We start from the raw sequence: 27,347 nt of genomic DNA, 5'->3' as shown, positions 1-27,347 counted from the left end.
ACTTAGCAATCAACCAACTTTCTTGCATTAAAGATAACCCATGATGTCCAGAAATAGAAAGCTATCTTTCCTGCAATCAGAATGGATAAAGTTTAGCACAGATGTACCTTTCAAGTCAACTCTCAATGAACATAGATCTTGAGTGTGAAGTGTATTTCTTGCAAAACTTTGCCTCTATTTGTATATTTTGTTTTGGTATTCAAACTCAAATTTGTCTCTGTAAGATATATCTTAGGAGAATTAGACAAATTTGTGTAAATTATTCATTAACTTTTAGAATAATTTTCAGCTGTGCTTAACTTTATAATTTTTATTTCAATATAGCAAAACCTATGAGTAATTTAAGGTATTTTTGCTTTGTTTGAGTTACAATACCACAAGTTAAACTTTTTAGAAGATTGTTTTTCATTTGAGTTTATCATTTACTTAAAGCAAGGTTTTATTATAATGTTTAGCTTCAATTTTTAGTTGTTACTTAATATCTTGTGGTTTTGCTTTAAAGCTTCAGGTTTAATTTAACTAACAAGGTAAGATGCATTAAACTCAAGAGCTTTTCATTCTACTCTTATCAGTTTGAAATACACCAATAAGCATTTGCTTCTTACTGTTTTCATATTGAACTGTCTTTGCTTGAGCACAAACAGAAATTATTTTTGTACTTGTCAAACTATCCAAGTTGTAGATTGAAGAAATCATTATACTTTGTTGTCTGGTGTCTCCAAACCTGCTGTTAAAAGACTTAAATGACTGAGGAAAAGCATTTCACCGAGGATACCACAATGGTACAATGTTTAATATACGTTTTACTTATATCATGTTTAAGTGTCCTTGGATGATAAAGTGGTTTCTTGCTGTTGAAATAAGTTTAAAATAGAACTAATAATCTAAAAACAGTACTGAGTACTGTAAAAGTATTGGTACTGTATTGAGTATAATTAGCAAGACAAGCAGTCTAAAAGAAGCATTTAAGTGCTATGTTTAGAATCTAATGTTTATGCTGACTCTTGTAGATGAAAAATAAAAAAATCCAGGACATCTATGAGCTTTGTGTAAGGAGCAGTTCAAGAAAAAATTCAGCTTATCTCCGTGATGAAGTGTTTAATACAAAGATGACACCAACAACTCCTACAAGAAAGAAGGAAAAAACAGATTCTGTGGAACAGGGACAATAAAAGAAAGATAACTACTGTGAAAAGCTTTGAAGAGGTCTGTAAGAACTACATAAAGGAAAACAGTTTGGGAAGAGTCCGAATAGATTTGACAAAGCTTCTCTATCACCAGCAGTTATAGAAATTAATAAACCACTGTCACAAAGCCAAGGAAGAGTAAGAACAATTTTGAAGAGAATAACAAATATTTGTGAATAAATTGTGCATTAAATTTGTGTTTTTGAATAATATCTTAAATACACATTCTAACAATAATGCAAATACTACAATGTAAGTTTACAATAAAAACTTCAACTTTCTGAAGAATGTCAACAACTACATTTGATTCATGAGAGCTTTTAATCTCAGAATGGTATAACAATGTTCCAGGAAAAGCTAAGGTAGACAAAATTCTCAATAAGTCTACTCGTCATTCATATACTTACATCTTCCATCATATTAATTGAATTTTCTCCACATATTGTTGTATCATTACTTAAACTAATAACATAGTAAAGATACTAAAGAACAGTGTAATAAAAGTACTAAAGCAAAGTATAATAAAGATACTAAAGCAAAATGTTACAAGTTATAAAATGTTTGAAAAATGTAGGGATAACAATATTAAAAAATACAGAAACAAGTTAGGAATGAATACATACAAAATCATACGAAAATCCTTATATAAGTAGTCAAATCTTTTAACTAAAACTTTTTTATTTGCAACTAAATGTTGAATTCCTTTCATTTGCATCTATTCAGAATAAAGTCATTTAAACTGAATAATGTTATAAAGTCTTACAATGGCTAATTCCCATAAGCTTGTAACATTGACTCAGTGGCTACTTATATAAGGATTTTGTATGGTACTGTGTACTCAACCCTACCTTGCTCCTGCAATTTTTTACATTGCCATCCCAACATCATCCTTACTATTTTCAACTTGTTTCTGTCACCTGTTTCCACTCATTTTGTAAACATTCAATATTAATGAATGGCAGTTATTACAAAGGCATCAGTTTTAGCCTGATTTTATGCCTATCATGTTATGAAATTAGTGAAACACTAAACTGCTTCTACACTCTGCAAGTTAAAATGCAACATTTGGGTGTGAAAATCAACACTGGTGAGCTAGTCCTTTTGATGCCAGAATAAGAATAATCAGCAAAACATTTGGTTGTTAAATACTCCCTTGTTCTTGTTTTTGGCTAAACTGAAAGTCTTAATAGCTTTTGAAAAATATGAAAACTTAAGTGTTGATAAAAATCTCTTAGATTGATATAAGAGAAATTTGAGAGTATGATGAGCAATACATAATATGTGGTGTCCCTTTTTTAACTGGTTTATCCCTTAGTGATAAAGGTATTAATACATAATATAACAAAGATCCTAAAGCATAAAAACATAAAGGTACTAAATACAACATAATAAAGGTGTGTGTGCTTGTGCATGTGTGTTTCTTATAGCAAAGCCACATGGGGATATCTGCTAAGCCCACCGAGGGGAATCGAACACCTGATTTTAGTGTTATAAATCCATGGACTCACTGCTGTACTGGCAGGGGGCCATAATAAAGTATTAAAGCATAACACATTAAAGGAACTAAAGCACAACATAATAGAGCTACTTAATCGTTATATTTTTGTATTTAATTACACAATGCTGATGGCCATAACAATTCAATTTTTAACTTTATAATTATTAATCAAGTTTATTGTATAACACTGAGCTACAAAAAATTTTCTGCTACTATAAAATATGCAACCGTTTCTGTGTAATTTGATGTTACTGTTCCTAAAAATCATGTTGAAAATTACTGATCACCTCTAGTTTTAAAATTAATGATTTATTCAAATTATTATGTGTTATGAAAATACCTTCTTTAGTAACTGTATTTATTCATTAAAAATTGTATTTAAGAATATGTAATCTGCATTCTTTGATTAGTTTTTTTCATGTTCACAGAATGAGCAATAAGAATTGGTGGCTTAGAGTTCCAATTTTACAAAAATACATCTTTCAAACTATCTTCAGATGAGTCAATAAAATTTATCCATTCTTGAGCATGGTGTCCAATACCTAATTCTCCCATCAGTGCATCATCATTTATACAGGAACACAAAGTATTTTGCATACTGTAGTGAGAAGTGAGACTTTATTGATGACTTCAATAAACTGAAACATTTATTCCTGGAGCTAATAAATTCTATTGTCATAAATGACAGCCAAGAAATTCTCCGTGTTGATTTCATAGTGACATGAAAAAACAGTGACAAGTCATGAATGAAATGATTCAGTTCAGCTTGCTTGATCAAATGAAGCAGTTGAGATGCTGCAGGAATAGGACCACTAGATAAAGAAAGTGAATATGATTCCTTGTTATCTTAGCAGGATAACTTTTCTGTTTTCCAATACACTGGTGGATGTGGGAGTGGAAATACCTTTCCCATAAGGTACTGGTTTCATTGCAGATACAGTACCTGGATATTTCAGGCGCTGTTTTCTTTTGCCTGAATATCCAGAAATATTAGTTATGCTAAAATAATAGTCAGAAAGATGACCTTTGGGATCATGTCATATCATAGGAACTGCAAATGGCATACTTGCTGTCTTCTTATTCAACCAGTGTCACAGTTGATTTAAACTGTAAAGCACATATGTGGAGCTCAATGTTTTTCCTAGTTACCAACTTTACATTAAAAAAAGTGGTAGTATGCTACTTTTACCTTATGATTAAAATGTTTTTGTCGTGAAATTGTAATGTATTTTCTACGAATGTGGCATAAACACTTTAGATGAGTTTATTCACTTTGGGATGTTACTTGAACTGGAGGCAGCCAGTATTTCAAATGATTTTAAAAGATATATATATATATATATAATAAGAATTTATGTTTACAGAACTAGCTCTTACTGACTACTGCATGGCTGTATAATGTATACGTGTATAGGTTTTCTTCATAGTGACTGTAAAGTACATTCACACCAACAATTATTTGATACTTTTCACTATGATAAAGGTCCATCTTATCTCTTTTTGGTTAACTTGTGTTCAGAGTTACTGATGAGGAGTGGAATTTTCCAAAACTAATATATCCTAATCACACATGTTGATCAGATGGTAGATTGAACTGTATCTCCCTTGAATTTAGACTTCAAGGTTAAGCAATTTTTAGAATGGTAAGTTTATTTATTTATTAGAGTTTAATATTTCAAAAACAAAGTTTTGCAGAATTTGATTATATTACAAATATGAAGAAAGGAAGAAGTTTAGCCTTCATTTTGATTGTACGTGGACTGAGACGATGTGATCAATTAAGTGAGTGAGAGGCATCTGACTTTGTCCCTTTTATACTCAATCGAGGGTCTTCCCAAATATTCCAGCAAAATGAACACAAGGGTTTCATGATTTTAAGATGGGACAGGTGAGAATGGGAATGAAAAAAATTGTGCAATTCTCTACAATTATATTGAGAAGGAATAAATTATATGAACAATATATTTGGAATTTTATACCAACACAATACAGTCAGTATTTGAAGTTACCATTACATGTTATTATTTGCAATACTTCCTTAAACCATAAAAGGGATTAGAGAAGCCTCCTGTCTCTGAACACCATAGTTTGATGATATTATTATTTAATTTAATTACTTAATTTAAACAACTACCATAGAAAATTTTTTAAAAAAGAAAAATATTTAAAGTTAAGTTGGATCTGATTAAAATTGTTCACGAAATATATAATACCGATTGATCGTGTACTTTTTGTATTTAATGTGAAAGTGGCAGGAAAAGAAGCACAAATATTTTGACGAGATATATGTTATCTTCAGCTAAGGCAGTTTTATCTTCTTTAACATATTAGTTGCTTTTTGAATAGGTACTTTAGATGGTAGCTGTAAATTCAAAGGAGTGTAAGAGAAGAGTATGAAAATTTAAATAATTAGGAATGGATTAGATTTTTAACGGCCCGTTGTTGTCCTCAAAAGCTATGTTTGGTACTTAAATGAACAACGCTGTAGTTGAATTTTTTTTTCATATTTTATAAAGTAGATAATACACACTTGTTAGTCCTTTCCTGTTCTTTAAAGTTAAGTTTTAAAAAACGTTATTTAACCTATATAAAAGCTGTTGTGTGTCATATCACGCTTGATTCCTAGAAATAAGAACAGTCATAAAAACCAAAATGCATTGATCCAGATACAATAGTTCGATTACTGACTGTCTATTACGATTTTAGTGACGGGTTGCAATGGGGGGATATGAGGAGAAGGGGTATATTAATCCTTATAGGGCCTGGCATGGCCTAGCGCGTTAAGGCGTGCACTTCGTAATCTGAGGGTCGCGGGTTCGCGCCCGAGTCGCGCCAAAACATGCTCGCCCTCCCAGCCGTGGGGGCGTTATAATGTTATGATCAATTCAACTATTCGTTGGTAAAAGAGCAGCCCAAAAGTTGGCAATGGATGGTGATGACTAGTTGCCTCCCCTCTAGTCTTACACTGCTAAATTAGGGACGGCTAGCGCAGATAGTCCTCATGTAGCTTTGCGCGGAATTCAAAACAAAACAAGTATTTAATCCCTACTTGTGGTATTCGGGTGCATTGGCTAATATTGAAATAAATTTAATTAAAATAAATAAGAATTGTTCTTAAGAGATAAACATTAAACAGTTTTTGATAAACAAAGGTTAAGTCACTAGATGTCGTGCTTTGTAAAGTCACATGATATTCAATTAGTTATGGTTGTACGAAGATGTAAGATGTATGTACGTCGAGGATTTATTGGTTATGTATTGTAGAGTAATAAACTGATAAACTTAATAAGTGTTTATGATATCAGAAGTTAAAATTTTATACTTTATTATATGTGTATGTTTATGAACGCTTTTTTGAGGTTTTATAAACGTAAAACAAGCTGAAGATAGTGAAGAAGTACGAAAGAATAGTTAAAATTAAAATGTCTTCTCAGAAGTTTGAAAATCTTGAAGACGACTTCAAAAGTCTAATAAGCGAAGTTAATCGTAAGGTTGATAGATCTCTTAACCGTGTATTAGGTGAGCAGAAGAAATCATTGTTAAGAGAAATACAGAGAGATTTGGACGAATCAAGAACTTTATTAGATGAATTAGAAAGTGAAGCAAAAACAGCCCCAAATCCTTATAGAATACAGATGATGGCTTGTGTCCGACAGTATAAACAAGATTTGGAGCAAATAAATAAAAAATGTATTGGAGTAGGAGGAAGTGCTACAATTCACCAGGAACTGTTTGGAACACACAATGTAGGGTCAAACAATGCAGGTCAAGGAATGGGTTTTGAACCTTCTGGTGCCCGTACCAAGCTTTTGCAAATGAATGAAACAATTAGTCGAACAACTGAAAGTTTGTCGAGAACTCATCAAGTTGCAGCAGAAACTGATCAAGTAGCAGTAGAAGTTGTAGAAGAGTTGGGTACTCAACGAGAGACACTTATCAGGACCAAAGAGCGTTTGATAGACACAGATGAAAATCTCACTCGTAGTCGAAATATTATACGTTCTATGTACAGAAGAGTTGTTACAAATAAAGTTCTTCTTATTGTGATAATTTTTATGGAACTGGGAATTATTGGTATTGAAGCATATTTGAAATGGGGAAGAAAGCATGGTAACAACTAGATAAACTGAAATATTCTCAGAGTGATAAAAATTCCCCTTTTTAATGGTATTACTCTCTTTAGTAACAGAAGAAATGTATCTAATTACTTGACAGCCTATTGATAAACAAATATATGATATTGCTGTAAGGAAATACTAATAAGAACTAAAAAATTATTTCCTATCTTTTAATTAGTTGTTTTAAAGTTGTTGAGAGAATGTACTGAACTTTGTGTTATACTGGTATATTTTTTGTTGAGCCTAATACATTTATAAGTTAACACTGTTGAAGTATATTGAAATATATGGAAGTGAAAACTTGGCACCTATGAAAAATTAATGGGAATAAAATGTTCGGGGTATCCTTTGTCACTTATTTTGTTGTTGTTAATCTTGAGTTATTTTGCATGTTAAATAGCTCTGTATTTGAGTTCTCAAACTGGCTATGTTTATTTCTGTCACAGCATTGAACCTTCTAGTTTATTCAAATGATTCCAATACATCATTGAAAACTTGCTTCAAAATGCTCTAATCAGTGAACTTTTTTCTGTTTGAAAGTATAAAATAGACTATTCAAAGTTGTATACAATTGGTAATGCTTACTGTTTCAAAAACATTAGTTTTCACATTAAGATATTTGCACAGAATTTCATATGTTTTAAAAAATTTAAAAGTGTACTTGTGTAGTGTTAAAACAAAATATTGAAATAAATATTTTGAAAATATTAAAGTTATTTTCAACAATATTTGTACACTTCTTTCAAGGTGATAGAATGAAAAAGAGAACATAACTTTTAATTGAAGTGATCAATTTATAAAAGTTATTTTATTTGTGACCATAAGACTTGAGAAAAGCTAGTTACTAAATTTTTTAAACTAGTTCCTAGCCATAGCATGACTTTTTTGTGTAGTATCCCACAGAGATCTTAGGCCACTAGAAGCAACTGAAATGTTCTGCACCTAAACAAAGTGATTTATTGTAATTATGTAATTAGATGCTTAGTACCATAGCTTTAACCACAACATCATTAAAATTGTAGCTATCAATTTTAAGCTTTCATAAGGTATTTCATTCTAACCCAGTACTGCCAAGAAGTACTCACATTTGATATGTTACGCAGCCTAATGAAGTAGAACAGTTGTTAGTATAGAGAATAAAGAAAGAATATTTGAAATTTTAAGTTCTAAATAATGTATTTTTTAAGCTTTGTGAAATAAATTATTAAATAGCGTATGTAAAATATTCTGATTCTGTGGTATACAGAGTATATTTTTATTATGTATATTAGCATTTAGCCTGTCAAAAATGATGGTGCTCATATTATAGTGTACCCTAACCTCCAATTTCGTACCTAACTGATAAATTTTGTGAAATCAAACCTATCCAACAAAGAGACAAAAGAGTACAATTCAGGCAGTCAGATGTTGGTAAATTCCTTTGTGAGCCAATCAAAATTAAGATCATTCATGAAAGAAATTCATGCCATATTCATAGAATAATTATTGATAAAAATCAGCTATATTAACTTGTAGTATGTAGCAAAACTAGTGAATTTTGTAACACTCCATTCCAACCATGGCATTTATGTCATGCCACTTAGCAACAAAAGTATAACCTGATATTGTTAGTTTGTGTACTGAAAGTATGAAATTAAATGTATAGACAACAAAACTGAAGAAATATTTGTTGGTTTCTTAACTTAGAGTCTGTTGATTAAAGAGGTTTGTTTATTTAAAATGTTCATGATATAATAACTGAATATAGCTTAATTCAGAAATGATTTAAGATTAGTATTAAATTAATATTTTTAATTTTATGCATCTGGCTCTAGACTAAGTGATTTCACACTACACCTTTAAACTTGTACCAAAACTCATGACACTTACAAGATTTCATCGCTCCATCTTACTCCAATCACTAAAATCATAATTCTAAGACAATATTCAAAATATTCTATCTGGATAAATACATTTTGGCTTTTATGACTTCTATTTGGAGAAATCAAGTGTGATGTGACACATACTGGCTTTTATATAGAATAGATCTGAGTATAAAAAAGTGAATTAATGAGAATAAGGAAGAGTTTCAAAGTGTAAAACAAAACTTATGATGTGTAACACGAATGAAGAGAACGTGTAATGTCTTCACATATTAATAGTGAGTGTAAAAATTTTTTTAAATTAAAAAATTCATTTGTTTGCAACAACTCAAAAATAAGTCATAATCATGGTACTGATATGAGTCATAGTAGTAGTGTTTAAAAACAATTTATGCAAGACATTTATCTCATTGAGAACTGTGAGTTAATACAGCAAAAACAACTGAATTATAAGTAATGATGACATTTTCATCTAAATTATGCTAGAAATACATACATGAAGTAATTTATATTAATTTCAGTTATGACTGTATTTCAAAGAAGTGTCAATTAAACATGTTGAAAAGTGTCGTTTTAAGTGATATAGCAGTGAATGTATTAAAATGTACAGCCTATCATTAAGTAAACTGACCCCTCCAAGAATGTGAATCCTTATCATGAGACAATAACAGAGTAGAGAGATAAAAGCCACTCCTCACTCCTTGTGATATTGTATGTTGACAAAATCACAGATGGTATCACATACTTTACCTTTTCAAACACGCATTTTCCCACTGAGTCTAGATTTATGCAGTTCATAGACAGTGGACACATACAAAAGTTAGGCCTCTAAATATGCTTGAGTTTTTATGAGATTAAAAATGTAAAAATAATTTTAATTGGGAAGAAAATAATTACATTAAATAACCAGGTATTTCAGAATGATAAGAGTATTAGGGCAAGGTGTTCTGAGAATAATGTGTCTAGATATAGGGAGAATGTTTTATTTAAGTAGCAGATTTTATTTACTACTAATGAAAGAGGTGAGCTGGAGCAGAAAAGGGAAAGTGGATAGGAATGGATGATAATCCCAAGTTTAAAGAGGTCATAGTTATAAGTGATTATTTGGAAAGGTATGTGAAAGAGTAGTTTTGTGAAGTAAAACAGAAAGAGGGAAAAACATAATATCCAAAGACAAGAATGATGGATATAACTGACACAGCAAGTGAGATAGGAAAGGATGCTAGCAGTGATACAGTTTCTGTCATTCACATGGGGAATAATGTTATAAAGAAGGGTAGGTCAGAGGAATTTACTAAGGCTACTTAAGGAAAAGGCCATAATTTATGTTACTAAGCAGGTCATTAGGAGTGAATGCTAGGGTTACAATAATATACACTGCTGGCCAAAATCTTAAGGCCAATGAACATAAAGAAAAAATATGCATCGTTAGACTCAACCACTTATTTGAGTAGAGCTTTGAAAGATGAAAATAAGAAAAAGAGAGAAAAAAAACAAACTTTTTCAACATTTAATAGAGAAAATGAGAAAACTATGAAATTAGCCTAAATACTAGCTGGTCAAAAGTTTAAAACCATATCAAAAAGAAGTTCTGAACAGGGTAGGAAATGCCCAACAAGAGGTCTGAGTAGTGAATTGCACGGCCGTCATTGAGAATAACTACAAACATTCGCTTTTGCATGGTTGATATAAGCGTTTGCAGAAGGCTTGCTGAAATGTTATTCCAAGTGGTGAAGGTGCACGAAGATCATGCACTGTTTGGAATTGATGCCAATTTCTATAGACTTCCCTTGCCATCCATCCCCAAACATTTTCAATGGAGTTCAGTTCGGGCAAACATGCTGGATAGTTCAAAAGAATCACGTTATTCATCATGAAAAAGGCCTTTGTCCTGCAGGCATTGTGGATTGCAGCATTGTCCTGATGAAAGATCCAATCATTTCCACACAAGCAAGGATCTTCAGTAAATAAGGATGCTCTCTCCAACATGCCAATGTAGCTAGCTGCTGTTTGATGCCCCTGTATAACCTGAAGCTCCATTGTTCCATGGAAGGAGAAAGCACCCCAGATCATGATGGAGCTTCCTCCACTGTGTCGTGTAGAAAATGTCTCCAGTGGGATATCCTTATCATCCAATAATGTTGGAAGCCATCTGAACCATCCAGGTTACATTTTCTCTCATCAGAGAACCAAACCTTTGTCCACTTTTCTACATCCCATGTTTGGTGCTTCTCAACAAAGTTTAACTGAGCTGTTTCATAGTGTGAAAGGAGGCATGGCCTTTGAAGACATTTACAGTTTTTAAAGCCTTTCTCTTGTAGATGCCGTCTTATTGTACTTGAGCTGCATTTTGCGTCTGTAAGGGCCTTAATCTGGTTCGATGATTGGCTGGTGTCTTGCCAGACAACCCGTCAAATCTTCCTGATCAACGCAGGTGACATTTTCTTGGGCTGACCACTTGAAATTCTCATTCCATATCCCTCAGGGTCTTTTAAGAAATTTGCAACAGCAGTTTTACTATGCCCAATCTCACCAGCGATGGCACGTTGAGAGAGACCTTGCTTTTGCAGCTCAACAGTTCTGTCACATTCAAGCTCTGTCAACTTTTTAGCCCTTGCCATGTTTTTACCCAATGTAACACAGGATATGTCAGTGGGAGATGTTGACAACGCTAGTGCTTGAACACAAATGACTAAATTTCGTTACGTGTTTACAGATTAACGCTTCATTTCAGTATGGTCTTAAACTTTTGACCAGCTAGTATTTAGGCTAATTTCATAGTGTTCACATTTTCTCTATTAAATGCTCAAAAAGTTTTTTATTTTTATTTTCCCTTTTCTTATTTTCATCTTTCGAAGCTCTACTCAAATATGTGGTTAAGTCTAATAATGCAAAATGCATACTTTTTCTTCATGTTCATTGGCCTTAAGATTTTGGCCAGCAGTGTATAAGGATGAGAAATTGGCTGACTGAATTTGTAGACTTAGTTTGATGTGAAAAGAAAGGTTTGTTCCAGAACAGATTGTTTACAATTGAATAGGCTTGCTTGTTTGCAAATTGTATTAACTCAATTTTAAAGACAGTGTGAAACTGAGGCTAGGCATTATTGAAGGCCATAACAGACTGAATGCAGAAGTAAACACAGAGAAAAGCATAGTATAGGAGGAATAATGTGCAGAAGTAGTTTTAAGAGTAGGCTAAATTCTTACTGCTGCATTAGAAATAAAATAGGTGAGCTTAGAACACTTGTTAAAATAGAATATTTGGAAATTAACTGAATAATTGAGACTGTTAGATACACAATTTTAATGAAAATTTTTTTGAAATATGTGGTTAGTGATTGTTTAAAAGGGGAAGAGTACTGAAAATATAAGAGTGTCATCACATGTAAAATGCGAGTTACATCTTGTTGAAGATATTTTGGTTTTTGATAAAAGGGTAGAAGGGTTTTATATGGAATTTGTAAAACAGGCTACCACACAAGACTGATGAAGTTAATGAAAAACGCTACAGCGACATTAAGATTTCAGCTATTAAAAAGATTATAATTATTTGGTGTTTGATTTTCAGTTATATAGATTGGATTATTATGAGACTCGAACTGAAAGGGAAATGGGTTTTTAGAACAGAATAAGAATGGTTTTCTTAATCAATTGGTCATTCTACTGGGAACAAGGCTATTTTTAAATTTACTGTAAACTTCTAACACAGAAATAGTTGAAAGGGTGAAGATTGTGGGACATCAGAGTGCATGTGATTATTGCTTAATTAGGTTTGATGTTTTACTACATGTAGAGACAGAGAAAAATAAGGTTGTGGTTAAACATTTTGAAGGGGGTGCAACAAGAATTGTCTCTTATGGATTGGCTGTTGAATTAAATGATGATAATGGCCAGATGTGTAAGGTTTTCAAATGTTCAAGATAGACATATACCCTATAGAAATAAAAATGAATTCAAGGAAAAACCAGTTCAGCTCACCAAGAGTATAAGGGATAAATTTTAAAGAATAATGCTAGAAATTTAAAAATTTTAAGTTGAATGCTATGACAGGAGGCTTATAGAAAGTTAGTAGATTTATTGAAACAAGAAATTAGCAGATATCTTTAAACACACAAAAGGTAACAAAATGTAAAGATGGGTGTGGAATATTTGAAGGATGATAATAAAAGGCTTATTTCTCACAATTATGAAATAGCTGGGTTAGTAAATTCATCCTTTTCACTTTTTTACTACTGAAAGATTTAAACTATATTCCACATCCTTAACAGTTTCTTGAGTGGAACATAAATGATGATCACATTAATTCTGATATTTTTTTTAAAAAAAAAGGTTGCTCAAAGAATGACAAAGTTTCTGCATCAGATATTTCCCCAAGAATTTTGGAGGAGAATAAGGATTGGATGTCTGATTCACTAGTTAATATCTTTGTGAAGTTAGTTAATGTCGTCTTCTATTTTTAAGGGGTGTAATAAGAATTGGACTGGTAATTATTAGCCTATTACTCTTACATGAATTATGGGAAAATGTTTTGAATGTCTTATGAAAGATGCTTTGCAAAGGCATTTAACAAAGTTTAACATTTTTCTAACACTTAACATTATTTCATTATGAAATTTTGCTTTACTGCTCTTTTGACATTGTTTTGTTGCTACTTACGTTAATGAGAGAACAGCTTGTATTTGTTATATCTAGATTATCAGAAAGCATTTCACAGTAACACATGAAAGACTTGTTACAAAACTCAGCTCTGTGGGTGTAAGTAACAAGTTGGCTAACTTGATCAAAAACAGAGCGAAGAAAGCAGATGATTCTTATAAATTGTGTTTGTTAGCCTGGACTAATGTCACAAATTGCCATAAGATGTTACAAGTGTGGATCACCCTTATGTAAATTATAAGAAGAATTTTAATATGAATAATCTCAATGCTATGGCAGAAAAGAAGTTTGGTGTTTTAGTTTACCATTCTTTTAAGCTATAGATTGTGTTTACAGAAGTATTGAATATAACTACAAAGAAGCTATTATTTCATTGTATAGGCCACTTGTTAGCCTTTATTTAGAGTATTCTTTTAACCTTACTTTTTGTCTTAAAAAGGCATTAAAATAATGCAAATTATTGAAAGGAGGGTTGCTGGGATAACAACTGGATGAAGAGATTATCATATGGATATGATCTTAAGGTCTCTATATTTGTTTTATTTTGAAACGATAAGAGGAAGAGGGGATCAGACTGAAGTGTTTAAGGTTAAAGGAATTTATAGTGTTAGTGCATCATCATTTTGCATACTTAATACTGAGGGAATAGTAGAACTGGGGGAGATGGGACATTTTTAACTTATGACTGTTTTAATTTTCAAACACTGCAGTAAGTTTTTGGAATAGTTTACCTTCAGTTGTGGTGGATAGAGTAAGTTTAATGAAATGCTTCATGAGTTTTTAAGTTATCTAGATAGTAAGTTTTATTTTTTAGTGTTGTTACCTTTACACACACATGCATTTAAGTGATTGAGGCATCATCAGTGGACCAACAGACTCATTAGTGCCATTAAATGTTATGAACAAACATGATCATTCAAATAATGGAAACTATGATAAGAAAGAATAATGTGAGTGTGGAATACAAGTTGAGAAAGAAGAAAAGGAAAGAGAGAGGATAGGCTGGAAATTTAGAGAACAAGACCAAAAATTGAGATTCCCAAGATTATTCAATAGAAAGATGGAGAATCCAAGAATGAGAGTGGGGTCAGGGCCAGCTGATGCAAGCTTCCCAGATTTTATGAACAGAAAGATCATATGGTTGCTCTCCTAGAGAGGTGTGAAAGCTTCACCCAAAGCCAGAACTAAAACAAAAGCAATTAGGCAGTCTGTCAGCTCCTTTCTCACAAGAAATGGCCTACAAGTGCATGCAGTTAGGATGTCAGAAGTCATGGACTATGACAAGTTAAAAGTGACCTTGCTGAAGCACTGTGAATGTAAAGAAGAGCTTTCATTAGAAGTTCAGAAAAGTCAAATCTCACATTGGTGAAATTGTATTTCAGTTTGTGGCACATTTGCAATGATGCCACAAAATGAGCTAACATGGGAAAGTGTGAAGATTGTTTTGAAGGACTGGCAGATCTACTAACATGTGAACAGTTCATATTCTCGTGCTCCACTGTCAACAGAATGAACCATACAATTAAAGTAGTCAGGAAGGCCAAGACCTACGATGTTAATTTGTTTAAAAAGTGCAGAAGATCTAACAAGCTCAGCTATTGAAGTAAAGATGGACATTGCAGGTGTGGCAATCATGGATTCAGAACCATAAGATGGTGAATATGTCATAGAAGATGAAGACCTAAGACCACTGGGTGGAAAAGAAACATACCAGGACATCAACTCTGTGAAGAACTGACTGACAAGTAGAAGAAAGTGTTACAAGATCTACTATGCCAGTATGTAGATGTCTTCACAGATAGACCAAGCAAGAAAAGAACTTGTATAACACAAGATTGAGACCAGGATCAGAGATATAGTCGAGATGAGGTTCTTCCAAATGTCCTATACAATGAGAGACCTGATCAATAAAGAAGTTGAAGTAATAACTGAGCCTTCAAATTCAGCCTACTGTTCAATAGTTGTGATTTTGAAAAAGAGGGACTGCTCAAACTGTTTCTGCATAGATTTCAGAAAACTGAACCTCATAAGGAAGTTTGACTTTGAAATTATTGGCAATCCAAAGACTATCATGGCAAAATTTTACTTAGATAATTTTGGAAATGGCAGCTATTAGGTATAATAAGTGCTTTCTTTGAAATGAGTTTGCCCTGGATTAATTAAAATGTATCTTCAACATGCTATATACATTTTAATGAAACTTTTCATATAACTGTTATACTTTATCAAAACGTTATATACAAGATCTACATTAATTTTCTCATAAAAATTAAGAATTCATAAAATATTTAGTGTAGACTGAGTTTACATACTTTAAAGGTAAAAACCGTAAAATATTTGCAATGCAAGGGTTCATGTTTTACAACTACAAAAGGATTCTCAGATCTTTGAAATTGACATAAATGTAATTTCTGAAAATATCTCAGGAGTCCATGCCAATTTTTATATCATAATTATCCCCTTTGACTAAACGGTAAGTTTGGAACTATGTAACACTAATATTCTAGGTTCATAATCCAAGGTGGAGACAGTCCATTCAATATTTTTTGTTCAACTCTAGTTAGTCAGTGATAAGTTTACAGACTTGCATTGCTAAAACGTGGGTTTCGATTTCCCATGGTAAACATAGCATATATAGCCAGTTGTGTAACTTTGCACTAGAAACAAAATTTTAGACTGTGTATTATGTTATTAATTTGCTTTTTCTATCATACTAGTCACTGAACATGCTCGCCCCTCCAATCACCAGGACGATACAGTACGATGGTTAATCCCACTATTCATTAGTAAACGAGTAGCCCGAGAGTTAACAGCGGATGGTATTGACAGGCTGTCTTCTCTCTAGCCCAGTGGTTCACAACCAGAGGTGCGTGATAACATTTATTTTGGCCACCTTCACCTTTATTCTTAAATAAATAATTACAGTGAGGGGTGTGAGACAATATTAACATTTTTTAGAGGTGCAGGGCATAAAAAAGGTTAGGAACCACTGCTCTAGTCTATCATACTAAATTAGGGACGGCTTGCGCTGATATGAAATTCCAATCAAGCCTGCACCCAAGTGGCACATTGGTAAGTCTGCGGACTCACACCGCTAAAAACTGGGTTTCGATACATACGGGGGGCAAAGCACAGGTAGCCAATTGTGCAGCTTTGAGCTTAATTCAAAACAACCAATCTAACCAAACAAACTTTTTATATGTTTTAGACATATCAAACAATTTGTTAATTACTGCGTCTAAAGTTACAGACAAAGTCGACAGTTCGTATAATTTTCTCTTATTCTTATAATACTCTACTTTTTCAAAATTTTACCTTCTTGTACAGGGCAGTGAAACTTTCATTAAGACAGAAAGCAAAGAAGGGAATCTTTTCCAATACTGAAAATACTTAATTCTGTTCACAGCTTAATATTAATAATAGCAAAATAATAGTTGATTGGTTAGGAGTTTTATGGCGCAAAGCAACTAGATTATATGCGCCTGCAAAATAATAACAAGAAAAATATAGAATTTTTTTTAAATAGTTTGATAGAAGACACACTTTACATACAAACATTAGTGAAAAACGTTTATAACACATAATTTATATGCTGATAATGTTTCTATGCTGTTATCAAGTTGAGGAAGATAATTCTTCAATAGAATGATGGCATAATGATTTGCAACTGGAAGCTTAACAGTAGGTTTTATCAATTCATCGCATAGGCGGCGGAACGGGGAGAGCATATGCCCCCTAATTTTGAATAGAAAAATAAATGCTTGTATATAGTTATCACAAAAAGTACATGTATCAGTTTTCAATTAAACTCTCACGATTAACAAAGCAAGTAAGGTGCGCACCTTCGTGTTTAAATATATTTTACTGCCTTGTTTCATCAAGAGCAATTTGAAAAAAGTATAGCTCAATTCTAGTAAAAGCGACAATCCAGGGTCCGAGGAAGAACAAATACTTTGTTGGTGTTCTAAGTAATATAGACTGTTTATAGTAACTTACAGTAACCAATCTCTTTATACCCTGTTCACAAACTTAATCAGTTTCAAAGGATTACAGTACTGCGAAGCAAATGTCTTGTTTAAATCATTCGTTATTCTGAGTATCTACCTTGTTACTATCGTGGGAAATCAGTTTCTCCTCATAATACTACAACGTGTTAATATTATAGGACTGTTTATACTCATATATTATTTCATTCAGTAACAACGTGATGGGCCCGGCATGGCCAGGTGGTTAAGGCACTCGACTTGTAATCCCCGTCACACTAAACATATTCGTCCTTTCAGCCGTGGGGACCTTACAGTGTACAATCAATCCCACTATTCGTTGATAAAAGAGTTGCTTAAGAGTTGGCGGTGGGTGGTGATGACTAGCTGCTTTCCCTATAGTCTTCTACTGCAAAATTAGGGACGGCTAGCGCAGATAACCCTCGTGTAGCTTTGCGCGAAATTCAAAACAAACTAAACAATGTGATAACTGCACACAATGTAATAAACCTCAAGGTGTTGAATAAATTCACAAATCATGTTTTCAAGCTACTTTCCAATTTTATCTATTAAACAGTTTTTGTTTAACTGATTCCTTGTGTACTAATAAGCCTTGAGTTTTTTGTAAACATCCATTAAAATGTTGTTGTTTTTCCCCCTATATATATATATATATATATATATATATATGAGCATCACGTGCAACTTTAGTTCTCGTCCATTTATGATTGATGCGTCCTCTTCGGGTAATATGCACTACGACTTGTTTGCGTGCCGTTGTAGTTAAAAAAGGTTTGATATGAATTGTTGGTGGTTTGGTGTTTGAAATGTTAGTGAAACAATACAGGAGCAGCGTTCTTGTCTTTATATTCCATTTAGGTACTTCCTGTCAACAGCAGAAAATATTAGCTGCAAAAGGATTTATAATAAATGGGATTTAAAATCACCGGTAAGTAAGAATTATGTGTGCGTGTTGTTAAGTCTATCGGTATGAGTTTGAAGAAATTTTGGTTTCTCGGTTATGCTTACAATTACAAGACAATATTTGGATTTCTGAGAGCGATAAGTCATGGAAGAAATCGTGAGCTACTAGAGGCCACATCTACGCATATGCAAAACGTTTCAAAGACATTCATTTATGCATGCTTTCTGCAAAATATATTGTATATTGAAACAATATAGTACCTAAATCAAAAATAAAATCACCATTAATTAAGCATAATAAAAATCAAAATGAGAAGCAATATTTAGGCTGCTTGAGTGGTTTTTCGTGTGACACACGTATTGCTGTTATATAATGCGTTATAGTATGCAACCACTACTGAATAGTTTATTATCGTAATAATATATACAAAAGTATAACCGCAAATACTTATTTCGTTCTCACCTACTTTTAGTTTTATATGCTAGCTCGTAATTTTAATTTTTTTTACACCTCCTTTTGCTTTTCTTTTGTGATGTATTTTTAATAACTTGTAAATAATAGGCATGCTGATTTAATAATTTGTATACGTTCAAGAAATAAAAACGGTTGCACCCATGAGCCTTTAAATAGTGAGGAAAGTGTATATTGATAGTTAAAAATAAAAGGAATTAATTATGTTCCTATTATCATAGTGTAAATGAAAATGGCTGTAATCAAGACTAAAAAAAATTAAACATTAAAATATTTTGTGTGAAAAATTGGAAACTTCTTGTGGGAAACTGCTAGATGTGAATATTTCAACAAAATTTCCAGTAAGACATGTACAACATTTTAGAGCAATAAAATATCATGTAACTTGTGTAAGGTAATACATAAAAAGTGTAAACAGCTGTTACTACAAGACTTAAGGAAAGATACAGGATTTTAGAATGGATGATGCCCTATTTCTGGCACAAGAATATAATGATTTATAAATTTACATCTAATGATTGACATGAAATGTCTCAGCTCTAAGTTATAAAATGAATATATTGCCACTGGTTTAAAATAATGTTGAACTTGGTGTTCTAATGGCATAGATTAGTTATTAATGCCTGTTTAGAGCTTAATAAACTGAATAACTGGAAAATAATGTGGGAAAAAATGCAAGTTACGCCTTCCTGAACACCTATGCATTTGGCCTCAGGGCTGTGTTTACTGTTTTGTAGATTCAGTATAAACCTGTCTGGCATGTAGGCAATTGTACATATCATGTTATACATACAGAATGAACCTGTCTAATGTGTAGACAGGTGATACTAAAGGGCTGTATTTACTGTGTTGCAGACTATATGAACCTGTCTGGCATGTATATTGTTGCTATAGTTTCCTTCTTATAGATACTATAAGAATCTGCTTGCCTGGCTTGTAGACAGTTGTTACTATTGTACATAAGTTATGGACAGCAAAGAACCATTTGATCCTTTAAAGCTATCCTTGTATACATATGCACACACTTCTTGAAAAATTAAAGATTTAAATCGGTGGTTCTTAACCTGGGTTCAGTCAAACCCCAGGGGTTCGGTGAGTCAGTCTCAGGGGTTTGGCAGAGGTCAAGACACACATTGTGTGTGTGTCTGTTCCTTTCACCCCAATCTTATGATTTGTGATGTCATGCTCCACTTGGCCATCATTGGCTGTGGCTGATTACATCACATCTGTGCTGCAAGGAACTTCACACTCATAGCAGTCGACTTGTAACTGTAGCAATCGTGCATCATTTGTGATTTTTTTCCTAATTTTTCAATCCCTTCATACTAACTATGTTGAGCAAAAACAGAAAGTGGTCGGACAAATATGTACAATATGGATTAACGTGTATAACAGAACATGATGGGAGTCAGCATCCTCAATGCATGATTTGCAATGCCAAGTTGAGCAATTCTAGTCTAGTAAAACCAGCTGCATTGAAGATGGTGAATATCATGCTGGGAAAAGCTACTGAAAATAAGTTATCCTAAATTCCTCTTTCAATTGACACCATCAGCAGAAGAATAGATGACATGAGCAATGACATCTTGGCTCAAGTAGTTGCAGATCTGATTTTAAGTCCAGCAAAATTCAGCCTTTAACTCGATGAGACCAGCGACGTTTCCAATCTAAGCCAGCTTGTTGTATTCGTGAGCTTTGTGAAGAACAATGAGGTAAAAGAAGATTTTTTATTTTGTAAGCCTCTTACAACAACAACTAAGGCAGCCGATGTGAAGAAACTTGTGGATGACTTCTTCAGAGACAACAATCTTTCATGGGATATGGTTTCTGCAGTTTATTTGGGCGGAGCTCCAGTCATGCTGGGATGAAACTCTGGTCTTGGTGCGCTGGTGAAAGCCGATGCACCACACATCATTGTAATGCACTATGTTCTGTACAGGCAGGTGTTGGCAACAAAAACCTTGCCTTCAAAACTGGCAGAAGTATTACAAATTGTAGTGGAATGTGTGAACTTTGTGCAGAATAGTGCCCTGAAGTACCGCATCTTCAAAGAGCTGTGTAATGAAATGGGCTCTGAATTCGAGGTACTTCTGTGCCATTCTAACGTTTGGTGGTTATCCCAGGTAAAGGTGCTGAATCGTGTTTTTACCATGCATGTGGAATTAGCCCTGTTTTTGTGAGAGGACCAACATTGTCATGCAGATTGCTTTGAAAAATCTGAGTTCATTCTTATTTTGGCGTACGTGGCCGATATCTTCAATGCTCTCAATCATCTCAATCAACAGATGGAGGGCGGTGGAGTCAACATCATGAAAGTTGAAGAAAAAAAGCCCAAATAAGGGCTTTTCAAAAAAAGCTACTGTTATGGAAACGACAAACAGAGAATGATAACTTCGCAAACTTTCCCCTGCTGGACGACTATGTAAGTAAGATCAAAGATGTGTCTGAAATTGGAGACATTTCTCTACCCGGGGAACTGAAGCACGCAATTGCCATGCACTTAGATGAGCTTGCAAAGTCTCTCGATGGATACTTCCTCACCAGAGAGTTCTATCCAGCATGGGTGAGACAGTCGTTCACATTTAGTGTTGCAACAGTAGATGTCAATGATGAATACCTTGACAAAATCATTGAACTTCAGCAGAGCCAGGTTCAACAGCAACTTTTCAGAACAACAACACTCTCAACGTTTTGGTGTCACCATATTGTACCATACCCTCTTATTGCTAAGAAAGCCCTTGAGATACTCATACCATTTGTTACAACGTCTCTTTGTGAGCAATCCTTTTTGAGGATGGTAGACATAAAAAGGAAGAAAAGGAACAGACTTTGTTGTAAAAATGATATGAGAGTGGCACTTGCCAAGGTGAAGCTGCGTATTTCTAAACTTGTCTCTGAAAGGCAACAGCAAAAGTCACATTGATTTGCAGTAAATATTCATTGAGTTATGTTTTTGTTTTTGTGTGAAATTCATGTTTTGTTGGTTTTGTTCTTTGAACACAGTGATATTGTGTGCAACTGATGCATGGTTTATTTTGTGCACTAATAAAATATCTGCTTATGTTTTGAATTTGAAAAAAACATTTTATTTTTCCAATTACGAAGGGTTCAGTGAATGCAAGTATGAAACTTCTGGGGTTCAGTACCTTCAACAAGGTTAAGAACAACTGATTTAAATCCACTCTTTACTCTTAAGAAATTATTGATTCCTTTGTCAATACCTGTTAGGTATTGGCCTTTGCTAATGATGCAAACCATTATACAAGTTAAACATACCCTGCTGGAACAGCAGTAAGTCTACAGACTTAGAACACTAAAATCAGGGATTTAATTCCCCTCAGTGGACACAGCAGATAGACCAATTGACTTTGTTATAAGAAAACACACATGTACAGGTTAATCACCCTGTTAGAAAATAAAACTGTTTTAACTGGTACACAATCTGTCTTTTCCTGATCTTAAAATTTGTACTTTTATTCTGCTATTTTCAAAATATGGTATAAATAAGTCAGAGGCCTTTATTAGGCCTGCTATGAAATAAGTCTAACTGGCCTGTAATTTCCAGTGTAATTCCTACCACCCCTTTTAAAAATAGTTTTTGATTACCTTTAAAACTTCATGTGGTCCTGGTGTTTTATCTCCTTTAAATATCTTTAGTTTTTCTGCTCATCAACATGTGATCAATATCTGTGTGATTCAGGTTAATTCTAATATTTCTCATTATAAGCTTAGGGCCAGGATTATTTCTAAAATCTTCTCTTTAAAATGGGAGAGAACTAGAAAAGCCAAACCATCTCCTATTATTTAACAAAAGCCTTGCCATTAGTATCCTTTAAGGGCTAATCTCTATTTCACTGAAGTTTAACATACTTAAAAAAAGAAAAAAAAGTCATTGCTCTTCCTTTTTCATAAGATCTTCATCTATTAATGATTTTCTTAACCATATCCTTAATCTTTATATAGATAAAGAAGTCTCCCAACTTATCTGTCAATTAAGAAATCTCATTTATGGTATTTATTCCCAGCTTTCTTCTTTAAGTCTTTAGTATAGTAGGTCAGGTATGTTTGATCATTTTCTTCGTAGTTTCAGGAACATGCCTATCTTTAAGTAAAAATAATTTATTTTTTAAAAGTCCTAAACTTTTATTACAGACTGTTACAGATCAATCTTTTTTTCTCAGGGCCTTAAAATTACCTTCCTGAAAATTAGTAACTAAAGTTTTGTTTAGTTTATCTTGATATGTTGCAAATGGAACCTAACAATGCCTATGGAACCTTTGATATAGATTGTTACAGTTACATGTTATAATTTATCCCAGATAAGCCTCCAATATATTATGTTATGGGTTACTAAATTCTGCATTTTTATCTCTATTAGTGATGATTTACTCATTATTATTTGTCCTGAAAAGCAAGTCAAGTGGAATTGATTATTACCTTAATTTTGAACTTGTTAAGTTTAAAGACTGGTTTAGACTATTGGTGGAGATAATATTTCACCAAGGGTTTTGCATGAAGTTAAGGATTGGATAAATGAACCACATTTTACACTTCGTTGGAACTCCTTTAATAGGCAGATGCCATATAATCTTACCTTACTGATATTTTATGCAGAAGTTGTAGTTTAAATTGATCAGGCCAAAGATGTGTATTTGTTATTTAGATTTTGAAAAAGCATTTGACAAGGTGCCAAATAAAAGACTTGTTAAAAACCTGTGGATGGAGATGATAAGTTGTGTCACTGGATCAGAAAACAGCTAAATGTAAGAAAAAGGATGATTGTTATAAATTATGTTCAGGTAGACTTGATTAAAGTTACAAGTGTGGTATGTCAGGTCTCAGTACTGGGATCTTTGTGTTTGACTTGTATCAAAGCCATAGATAAAGTGGCTTACAAGCAACTTAAACTTGCTCATTACATTAATGTTTGGGTGTTACAGTTACAAAAGAAAGTGTTCGTACCCCTGCGTCTAGAGTGGTTTTTTGCTCATAACTTAAAAAGTATCTTCAGAACTAGACACTTGGTTCATAATTATTGGAATTTAGCCAGCAAAAAATTTACTTCTGGCAATTTAGCACCGTCTTTGTCATTATATGATTGGTCATCATGGCGAACAGGAAACAACTGTCCAGTGATTTAAAAAAATGAATTATTGCAAAATACAAGTCTGGAGTGTCTCTTTCCGGTATTGCTACACAAGTTAATGTGCTGAAATCTACTGTTCAAAGCATAATTGCCAAGTTTAAGCTTACAGGATCAACTGCTAACCTCCCTCGTTTCGGACGCCTCACCAAAATTCCAGAGAGAACCAAGAGGAAGGTTCTCAGAGAAGTTAGTAGGAACCCTCATTTAACAAGTAATGACATACAGAAACTGGGGTTGAAGTAAGCACCTCTACAGTTATGAACATGTTACGCTCTTCTAGGTTCAAAGCAAGCTGTCCTCGTAGAACTCCATATTTAAAGCCTATTTATTTAGAAGCACGATTGAGGTATGCAAGAGAGCATGTAGATAAACCCTTTACCTATTGGAAGAGTATTCTTTGGCCAGAACACCATCCCTACAGTTAAACACAGAGGTGGCTCGATCATGCTATGGAGTTCCTTCAGCTCTTCTGGTGTAGGCAGTTTTCACCATGTCAACGGAATCATGAAAAAAGAAGAGTACATTGATATATTAGGCACTCGTATCAAGAATGATGCTCGGAATGTGTGACTTGGGCGTCGTTGGATCTTCCAGCACGACAATGACCCTAAGCACACATCGAAATATGTGCAATCCTGGTTGCAGAGGAACCATATAAGCGTTCTGGAGTAGCCATCGCAGTCACTCGATGTCAACCCAATTGAAAACATTTGGCATGTGTTGAAGACCAGGGTTCATCAGCATCATCCGAAAAACTTGCAAGACTTAAAGGCCTTCTGTAAAGAAGAATGGAAAAAAATACCCGTTGAGTACTGTCAAACGATCATGGAGGGCTAAGAGGAGAGATTGTGCCAAGTAATTCACCTGAAAGGCTACACAAGTGACTATTAAAGTAGATGCACGAACACTTTCTGCCCCTCCTATGTTTGGTTATTTGTTGTTCAATTTACATAAAAAATTATGTGGATGTGTGTTAGTATAATATTTATAATGTACTATGCTTTCATTATCCTAATTGTGATGCTTTTTAAATTATGAGGAAAAAAACTACTCACAATGCAGGGGTATGAACACTTTGTCGTAACTACTGTACTTGTTCTGAGGAAGATTCTACTGCTTTACAAAAGGATTAGGATTATATGGTGACTTTGGCAAATTATTGACAGTTGGCTATTAATTTTAATAAAGGCAAGATATTGCATGTACATTATTATAATATGAATTTATAATTTTGATGGCAATAATGTTAGCAGAGTTATGAAGGAAAAGGATATTAGTATTCTGGAAGACTAGTTTCTTAAGCTATCCAAGCAATGTGTTGTTGCAAATGGTAGAGCAAATAGGACTTTACACTGTATCTACAGAAATATTTAATAGAAGTCTAAAGAGGTATGGATCTCTGGTTGGCCACATCTGGAGTATTTTGTTTGGTCTTGAGCTTCTTACTCAAGAAGGACATTATATATTTGGAAAGGGTACAGAAGAGGTCTACTAGGATAATAACTTGGTAGTAAGATTATCATTTGAAGAAATGTTAATGTTTTTGAAATAATTTTCTGTAGGAAAGGAAGAGGGAATCAGCTTGAGATATTTAAAATTGTTAAGAGAACTTTTAGCATACATCAATATACATGCCTGTTTATTATAAGAGTTATTATTTAATGATTATTTAGTTTTAATAACAAGTGTAAAAGTTAATTATTTTAAGATATAGTTGTGATTAGTTTCGTTACTTTTGGAATATTATTGATGTCATCTAACTCGAAGCTTCCAAGTGTTTCTACTTATATGTAATATTGTTGCTATTAGAAGGCTAAATAGTCCTAGATTGTTTGTTACAGGTTATAAGTATGGGCAGATACAGCAAGTTAAGTGAAATTAGACTTCATTATTGTTAGTTTAATGGGTGATATGTAAAGTGAATTTCAGAGTGGTATTATAACAACAGAGATAAAGAAGAATAATGTCTTATCAATGGATATTCTTAGGCCATTGAACCTGTCTGTGTGGACTTCGACGAAAAGGAAACAATTTTTTAAAGTTCTAGATAAACCCTTGTGCAAATTAATTGAAACAAATGGTCATTTTATAATATTTTCAGCATGGCGGTCGGTATATGCTTGCTGGACCTGCTGATTTCCTTTAATAGTCATTTTTTCACACAGATGGCATCATTAGCTGTGTTTTGCAGTATGGTTGATCAATTTTTGGGATATATGACGAAATTTTGAGGAATATTACGTCATTCGAAATTACATTAGAAGGGCAAGGAAACCAGTCAAAAAACAATTTACCTACTCAATGAAGAAAAAATGGTAACAATGTGTCTGAAATACAAGAATTGGATGCAAGAACAATGGAGGAAAGTGTTATTCAGTGACGAGACTCATTTCTTTGTACAGGGTCAAAGAAGTCTTCATGTTCGCAGATCTCCAGGTGAGAAAATTCGAGAATCTAACATCAATCAGTTCGTAAAACATCCCTTGAAGAAGATGTTTTGGGGCTTTTTCAGCTATTGTGATGTCGGAGGCTTACATATCATAGAAGGTATGATGCGAGGAACTCAGTACATCGAAGTTTTGCAGAGAAGAGTCCTTCCAGAATTGAAAGAGATTTCCAGATGGATCTGGCATTTTTGAGCAAGATCTGGCTTCGTGCTACACATCAAAACTTGTGAAGAATTTTATGACTACAACGTGAATAAAGGTGCTGGACTGGCCTGGAAACTCTCCGAACTTAAATCCTATTGAAAATCTTTGGGCGATTTGTAAAGAAAGACTTCAGGGAAAAGACTGTACTACAAAAAATAACCTAATTGAGGCCATAACTGAAGTGTGGTACTGTGATCCAAAAATTAGTAAAGATTGCAGTCAACTCGTGGACTCAATGCCAAAGCAGATTAATGATCTTCTGAAAAATAAAGGCAGTCATATCATGTATTAATTTGTGAGTTATTTTTGGATTCTCAGAAATAAAATGCAAAAAATTGAAAAAATTGTAATTTTTCATCTTGTTTCAATTAATTTGCACAAGGGTGTACAACTGTGATAACACTGCACAACAAAGTTTTTGCTTCTTGAACACTGTTGGGTGTTCCTTATAGATTTTTGACTGCTGATCACAAAAATCACATCCACATTTGCCCATGACATACTGTTTCATTGAAATCTTCAGTTTCACTAGGACACTGCTACAATGGAAAAGTGGTATCAGGGCAACTGGAATCCATCAATGCTTGCTGACTACTGTTGGACACTGCAACGTGATGTACCGGACATTGAATACAAATGAAAATCAGGAGCAAAACACTTTTAATTATGTTGAACGTAATAGCGTATTAGAAATATAAACACAATTAAATACATTATTGCTGGTAAACAGTTAACTGTCTATTTCTCAGAGTTCCTACATGATAAAGCAAAAACCAAAACTATACTTGTGTGTACCCATCAGGTACCTGTCACAATCAACAAAAACTTTTCAGGAAGCAAAACTTAAA

General features: G+C 33.4%; 2 protein-coding genes and 1 long non-coding RNA gene across 6 annotated transcripts in view; all 3 read left to right on the top strand.

Annotated features, from left to right (window-relative positions):
- Nucleotides 1-520: 520 nt before the first annotated feature.
- LOC143250224 (uncharacterized) lies at nt 521-1,413 on the top strand. Its single transcript, XR_013028091.1, has 2 exons — nt 521-782; nt 1,011-1,413. It is a non-coding gene; the product is annotated as an uncharacterized LOC143250224 (long non-coding RNA).
- Nucleotides 1,414-5,867: 4,454 nt separating this feature from the next.
- On the top strand, nt 5,868-8,457 carry Vti1b (Vesicle transport through interaction with t-SNAREs 1b). The gene has a single exon (XM_076501125.1). It carries the CDS (start codon nt 6,108-6,110, stop codon nt 6,804-6,806), a length of 699 nt encoding a protein of 232 aa, XP_076357240.1. The 5' UTR covers nt 5,868-6,107; the 3' UTR covers nt 6,807-8,457.
- Nucleotides 8,458-17,973: 9,516 nt separating this feature from the next.
- Nucleotides 17,974-27,347, top strand: part of LOC143250496 (aryl hydrocarbon receptor nuclear translocator-like) — an 86,191-nt gene continuing 76,817 nt past the window's right edge. The window contains exons 1-2 of one of the 4 annotated variants that reach the window (XM_076501118.1): nt 18,088-18,255; nt 23,366-23,465. The gene's annotated coding sequence lies outside the window, so the exon portion shown is untranslated. Of the gene's footprint in view, nt 18,256-23,365; nt 23,466-27,347 lie in introns of all 4 variants that reach the window. The other 3 variants (XM_076501119.1, XM_076501117.1, XM_076501120.1) reach the window with 3 other exon arrangements.

This window comes from Tachypleus tridentatus, chromosome 5, assembly GCF_004210375.1.
Source record: "Tachypleus tridentatus isolate NWPU-2018 chromosome 5, ASM421037v1, whole genome shotgun sequence".
Taxonomy (NCBI): domain Eukaryota; kingdom Metazoa; phylum Arthropoda; class Merostomata; order Xiphosura; family Limulidae; genus Tachypleus; species Tachypleus tridentatus.
Note: the sequence above shows the minus strand (reverse complement) of the source record. Positions and strands in the feature narration are given on the sequence as shown.